At 61.2% G+C, this 6778-nt stretch overlaps 1 protein-coding gene across 3 annotated transcripts in view; it reads right to left on the bottom strand.

Annotated features, from left to right (window-relative positions):
* Positions 1–525: 525 nt before the first annotated feature.
* GLI2 (GLI family zinc finger 2) overlaps positions 526–6778 on the bottom strand; it is a 259960-nt gene continuing 253707 nt past the window's right edge. For all 3 annotated transcript variants that reach the window (XM_047873107.1, XM_047873108.1, XM_047873109.1), the window contains 2 exons: positions 6083–6419; positions 526–4831 (listed from right to left, as the gene is read on the bottom strand). In XM_047873107.1, coding sequence (XP_047729063.1) covers positions 2412–4831; positions 6083–6419 — 2757 coding nt within the window. In that variant the 3' untranslated portion in view covers positions 526–2411. The remainder of the gene's footprint in view (positions 4832–6082; positions 6420–6778) is intronic.

Genomic DNA, 6778 nt, shown 5'->3' with positions numbered 1-6778 from the left:
CTGGCCACCGCTTAATGGTTGACTGCTGGCTTGCTAGATCGGAGTGCTCCCTGTGCACCTGTCAGGGTCACTTCCTGGGCTGAGTTCCTGTTCATGACTGCTGCCCACAGGGCCCATCGCCCAAGGCTGGTTGCTGGGTATATGGGGCTCCACCTGCCTGTCCTTTCTCCTTGTGCCTGCACCAGAGCACAGGGGGGTGCTGATCTTTTCCCCCGACCCCCACCCTGACTCAAATGTGCTCATCAGATTGCCTGTCAAGGAGGGAATCCTGACGTGAGGACTGCTTGGGGCGAGTGCTTGGAAATGTGCCTGGAACATGGTTCTCAGCAAACCAGCCTAGATGTTCAGATCAGCTCGCTGGAAGAAAAGCCAGAGACGCACTGTAAATCGTCAAACCCTGCCCACCCCTCGCCCCCAGAGACAAACCAACAAACAGCCAGTAAATGCCTCAGCATTAAACATTTCTTGGTGAAGGCGGGACAGTCAATTTTGACACTGTTGTGAAAAAAATACAGCCTAGTTTCTGTTCAAATGCACCAAATTTACTGCCCGGGTTCTCATTAACTACTGTCAAGGCAAAGCAGATAGACAAAATAAATTATGAAAAAATTACTTTTTTAATGTACAAAAAGACTTATTTACAAGTTGAGTGTGTCATCTCAATTCATAGCATGTAGAAAAAGCTAAATATTTTGGAGATATAAATTTGGCTGGATGATTCACCTACAGTATTTTCAGGGACGACGCCTTCTGTACAGGTTATACACAGGCTGGGGACGGCTAGTGAAATCCTAGCTCAGGGAGTGAACGAACACCGCCACGGAGCCCACGCCCTCGGAGGGGTCCCAGGGCTGTTATTTGGACTTGGCTTTGTCTCTGGACCCTAACAAAGCGTCTGATGTTCTGGGATGCAGAGGGCCCAGGGAAAATCTTGGCCCTGCCGTGGCGGAGGCCAGGGTCACGGTTATCATCAGGCTCACAGTGGTGTGGTTGGTTTTGGCCAGGTCGCCACAAATTCAGCGTGGGAAAGGTGTGGGAGGGTGTGTATGTGTGTGTGGTGGGGGGAGGGGAGAGGCATCCATTCGCCCTACAGTATGTTCAGGAACGATGTCTTCTGATACCAGTCCCAAGTTCCACTTCCAGGTGGGGCTTGTTCACAGCGAACAGGAAAATTCAGGGATGGTCCCTCAGAGTCCCAGGAAACAACCCCTTCACCCACTCAGCCCCACCAAAAACACCATGCAGGTCATCGTGCTCTGCGGAATGAACAGGACAGAGGGGAGGGAACCCAGAAGACCCCGGGACGTCATGTTGTACCTTGGCACAGACCACTGGGCTGCAGGTAAGCGGACAACACAGCCTGGGGGAGACTGGGCAGAGGCCGCCATCGAAGTCCTGGGGTTTTCTGTGGCAAAGTGGGCGGACAGTGCATCAGAGAAACAGGATTGGGTAAACATACGACTTCCTCTTCCTGTGGGAGATCTCCAGGGTGGCCTGAGGCCGGGTCCCTGGCGCTCTCCCACTTTCTGGAGGTCCCGTGCCAGGCGTCGGCTCACCTGGGTCCATCCCTAGCCCACAGCAGCTCCAGCCACCCCGAGGTATTTAGAAGTGTTCTTTCCAGGAAGGGCTACATTCTACATGCATGAACACTGTAAACACGGTCTGGAGAGGCTAGGGCAGCTTCTGGGCTTGCCCCAAGCACTACAATTTTTCTTTTTCTCTGGCAATACTTCCATTCTTTAGTCATTCGTATACACTTGAACAGCCTGCCCGTCGCAAACTTGGCTTTGCGGGGTAGAGATGCCAGCTCTACCAGACCTGGAATCAGGACGTGCTTCCAAATCATCCAGGTAAAAATCTGTTTTCTTCCTCTGTGGCACAGGGATGCGAGAGGCCTCAAGAAGTAAGCTTCATAGAAGAATTCCAGTGGGCCAGGAATTCCTTTACCTTGCAGGTACGGGAACGAGAAACTTCTCTTCCTGGATTAGAATATCCAGTATGGCTTTCGGATTCAAACCCAAATGTGGTTCCCTCTACCCTCTTTCCTCATGTACTTGGAAAGCCTTTGGCCAGCGTAATCCCTCATTAAGCCAAATGACAGAGGTGAAGAAGCCAGAACAATTTGGTCCTATAAACACCAAAGGCTGGGAAGCACTGTGGCAAACGAGTTTTTCGCTCCTGCCTTGCCTTTCTTGTTGAGACTTTTTAAAGTGTTCTGAAAAGCCATCCCGAAGACGACCAGACAGGTTGCACACGAAGCTGCCCTTAAAGCATTTGTGGTCCGGACCGGCCATTGGCAAAACTCCCTCAGACCTATTTAATACTTTTTTTTGGAAAAAGACAAACTAGAACTCCCGTGCTCTGGGAAATGAAGGTTCCTCCGGCTCCACGGAGCGCCAGGGGCTGGGAACTTAGGTCATCATGTTCAGGAACTTGCTCTCCTCTGCCAGGCTGGTGAGCATGGAGCTCATGTCCCCAACCGCCATGTTGCTGATGCCCGTGGGGATGGAGGGCAGAGTCAGGGAGTTCCGGGGGGTGGTGAGGCAGGAGGAGTTCTGGGAGAGGCTGTGGAGGAGGCTGGGACTCAGGGTGCCTGAGAGCAAGCTCGAGTGATCGCCCTCATCCATGATGGCATCAAAATCAATCTGGGGAGCCTCCAGTAGCTGGGAGTCCACAGTGCTGGACACGTGGTTGACCCCTGGAGAGGGCAAGGGCTGGGGCTGGACGCTGTCGGGGCAGGCCTGTGGCGGTGGTGGCTGGGGCCGCATGACCTGGCAGCCTGCGTGGTTCTCCAGGCCTCCGTTCTGTTCATACATGTGGATCTGGCCATAGTAGTACAGCATGCTGTGGTCCGGGACCCCACCAGTGTCCTGCGGGGGGGGCTGGGGAGGCCGGGACACCACGCCGCCCATTGCTCCCTTGGGCGCATCTGCCATCTCCTGATGGGTCGACACAGCAGCCATGGCGTGGCCGGTGGCTCTGGCGTAGGCCAGCTGCACCCCGGCACGCACCCCCCGGTGGCAGCCGGCGGGGCTGGGCTCGGCGGGAGGCCGGGGTTGAACTAGGCCAAAGCTGGATCCGGCTACCCCCGCGGTGCCCTGCTGGGGCTCCATGAAGCCAGGTTGCTGGGCAGGTAGAAGGTTGGGGCCCTGGCGGTAGCTCTCCTGGCTTATGGGGTTCACCAGGTGATGGCTCTGCTGTGGGTAGCTCTGGGTGGAGTGAAGCGGAGGCATCCCGGCCAGGGCTGAATTGGTGATTCCGAGTTCCCTGCGGCTGCTGCCCATCATGCTGGCTTCGGGAGCGATTTCCATTTGCTGGGGGAGCCCCAAGTGGACTGGCTTGGCTGCCATGTTGTTACAGGACGGGGGGTACTGGTTCAAGGTCCCACCCACAGCACTGGGACTCAGCTGGGGGTGGGCCTGGCCGCAATTGGTGTGGGGGCTCACGGTGGTGGTCATATTGGAACACTGACCACCTGTCCCTGGCTGCCGCAGCTGCTGCATGTAATTTATCCTAGGCACCGAGGGGCCTCCCCCGCAGGGCTGAAAGTGTCCCTGCCCGCTGTCCAGGGCTCCCGGGCTCAGCTGCAGGCCTTGTGGACTATAGCCGGGGTACTGGCCGAAGGCCGGCTTCTGCTGCACCACAGCCAGGTTGCCCTGCGAAAAGGGTGAAGGCTTCGCCTGGCTGGCCAGGGCGTCCATGGTGCCGGAGCTCACCTCATTCCACTGCACAGGCATGTTGTTTTTGTTCAGGCTGGAGGGGGGCCCGTAGCCCAGCTGGCAGCCTCCCAGCACAGGGGCGGAGGGGCCCACGTTGGAGTCCGCAGCCACCATCCTGCGGGGGCCGTGCAGCCCCGGGCTGGGCAGTTTGGGGTTCTCAGAGAAGCAGGTGCTTTCGGGGGGATAGGCCTGTGAGGGGCTGTCGTCCAGGGCACCGCCCGCGTGCGCCTTGATGTACTGTACCACGTCGTCCGGCAGCACGAGGTCGTCCTCGGGCAGCATGAGGCCCACCTCGGGCCCGGCGCTGTCCGCCCCCACCGCTAAGGCCTCCGTGGCCACGTGCTCGCTGATGCTGGGCGGCCGCGGCGAGTAGGCGCCTCGGGCCAGGCCGCCGTCGGCGCTGGCGTGGCCGGGCAGGCGGAGACCTCGCCTGTCGGCGCAGGGCGGCAGCGGGGCCGGGTTCACGTCGTGGGCGCTGTGGAAGCGCTGCACCCGCGGCGCAGCCAGGGCGTCGGGTCGCCTCACCGGGTCGCTGGCCCGCCGCGCCCCGCCGCCCGGCGCCTCGTGGGGGAAGGCGGGCGCGGGCCCCGCGTGGCCGTGCGCCGGCCCGTCGCTGCCCCGCCGCGGCCCCAGCGGGCGCGCGCAGGGGCCGGGCGGCGCCAGCCTGGTCCGGAGGCCCGCGCGCTCCAGGCCGGGCAGCGGGGTGGGCGGCGGCCCGCCAGTGGCCGCGGCGTACTTGGCGCGCAGGCTGTACTGCTGCGCGGGCGTGAGGCTGAGCGGCCCCGAGCCGCCGCCGCTGCACTGACTGGCCTCGCTGGAGCGCCGCGACGCGTCGGTGGAGATCGGGTCGTAGGAGTCGGCCGAGCTGGCGTTGTGCGGGCGGCCGGCGCCCAGGGGTGAGGCCTCGCTGGAGCGGCGGCTGGAGAAGTAGGGGGAGATGCCGGAGGAGCGGCGGCTCACGGTGTAGGCGGAGCTGACCGTGCTGGTGGAGCTGTCGCGGCGCTCCTGCAGGTGGCTCAGCATGGTCACCTCGCCCGCGGACAGCTCGGACAGCCGCGGGTTGGGCAGCAGCCCGCTCGGCCCGCCGCCGCCGAGGTTTTCCAGGATGGAGCCTGCGGGAAAGGAGAGCGGTCAGTGCCCAGGGAGGCGGGGGTGGGGGGTGGGGGTCGGGGCGCGGGGCCTCTCCTGCTTTGCCCCTGCTGAGTGTGCCCGGCCACACAGCAGGCGCTCAACCAATGAGGCTGGATTGGGATCTTAGCTACCACTGGCTGGCTGGCCCTGGATTCTGATGTCTGATCCTTAGTTTCTCCACCTGTAGACAGAACGTGCCTCTCCATAGGAGGAGGTTATTGAGAGGAGTGTGTGTGTGTGTGTATGTGCGTGTGTGTGTGTGGGGAGCCCAGAGGGCCCTGGCCACAGCCTGGCTGCCCCTTCACCTTCTGTGTTTGGGTGTAGCCAGGTGTGCTCCCCAGGGGCTGGGTTTACTGGGCAGGCTGCTTAGCCAGCCCCCTGAGATCCACACCCATGGAAGACAGCAAAGGCCCCAGAGCGCGCAGGGAGAAGTGTGTGGTGACGCAGGCCCAATGACAGCTGATGTCACAGGGAGCTCTGAGCCTTGAACGGCCTGACACTCCTGCAGGGATCAGTCACTGGATGGGGGCCACCCCAGGAAGGGGTGACCTTGGGTAAGGCAGCTGTCTGCCACCCAGGCGATTTCTGTATGAGGCTGACAATTGAAGGCCTTTCACCAGCAGGTCCCTCAACAGCTGGGGCAACAAATCCTCCTTGCAAGCAAAAGCTGGCGCCTCTCAGTGTCCACCACACTGGCTGTCCATCCCTGGGAGGGCACACTGCCTGGCACAGTCAGCGCTCAGGAAATGCCCCCGAAGACGCTTTGCACGTCAGAGCCTGGTCAATGCCTCCTGAGGCTGTCTTCTCCATGAAGTCCTCTGTGCTCTTGCTCAGCTGACCTGCTGTCTCCCTCCTCTGCACAGCCCCACCCTGAGCTCTGTCGTCGCTTCCTGGCTCCTTCCCCGTCAAGTGTGCATCTCATGGCATGGCCCTCCGACCATAGGCTCCTTCTGACCACAGGGACTCGGGGTGTATTGCTCTCCTCCTTAGAACCTTGGCCATGGTGCTCTCGGCAGATGCATGGCCCGGGCTGTCTCAGCTCTGCCGTTGGTCTGTTTAGGGCACTTTCACCTCTCTGAGCCTCACCTTCCTCATCTGTGCAATGGGCTGCTAAAAGCCATCCTATTATGGGCATCCGGTGCCATGGCAGGTGGCATTCGATGGTTAACCTAGTGGGTGCTCGCCCCAGGCTCTCCCCTGCCCCTACCCACGCACCCGGGGCCTCCACTCACCACTTCCCGGGAGGGGAGGCAGCTTGGTGCTCCGGGTGTGTGGAGCCGGCCCGGCCCAGGAGCAGGAATCCTTCAGTGACTTGAGCTTCTCCTTCTTGAGCTGCTCGAACCGGTGCATGGCGGTCATGTGTTTGCGCAGCTGCAGGCCACCAGCAGAGGGAGCGGCCAGGGCTGAGGCATCGGCCCCCGGGGGCGTGTCATCCAGAGCTGTCAGGTCTCCCAGGCTCCCGGGCCCAGTCCCCGGCATCTCCACGCCGCTGTCGTTGTTGGGGGCACTGCCCAGGGGAGAGGGCTCGCTGCTGCAGGACGACTGGGCCCCGGGGCTGGACTGACACAGCTATAGGGGCGTGGCGAGAGGGCACGGGCTCAGAGGGTGCGAGAGCCCGCTGGGCCCTTACACACCCAGGAAGGAAGCTGCCACGTGGAGGAGCTTCCAAGCATCATTCTGTTTGGCCACCTCACTTCTCTGAACCTCAGCTTCCCCAGCTGTAAGATGGACCTGTGCTGCCTCTGGGACAGGGTCAGTGGCTGGACGGCAAGCATCCGGTTTGCAGAAGGCACCAGTAATGCACAGCTCCCCGTTCCCCTGCCTCGTGCTCCTCTGTTCTCCTAGCCAGCGTCCGGGCTAGACCTCTGCATGTGGGGCTTTCAACGTATGGGCACTTGGAAGCTGTCCCCCACAGAGGCTGCCACGGC

Source organism: Prionailurus viverrinus, chromosome C1, assembly GCF_022837055.1.
Source record: "Prionailurus viverrinus isolate Anna chromosome C1, UM_Priviv_1.0, whole genome shotgun sequence".
In the NCBI taxonomy this organism is placed as follows: domain Eukaryota; kingdom Metazoa; phylum Chordata; class Mammalia; order Carnivora; family Felidae; genus Prionailurus; species Prionailurus viverrinus.
Note: the sequence above shows the minus strand (reverse complement) of the source record. Positions and strands in the feature narration are given on the sequence as shown.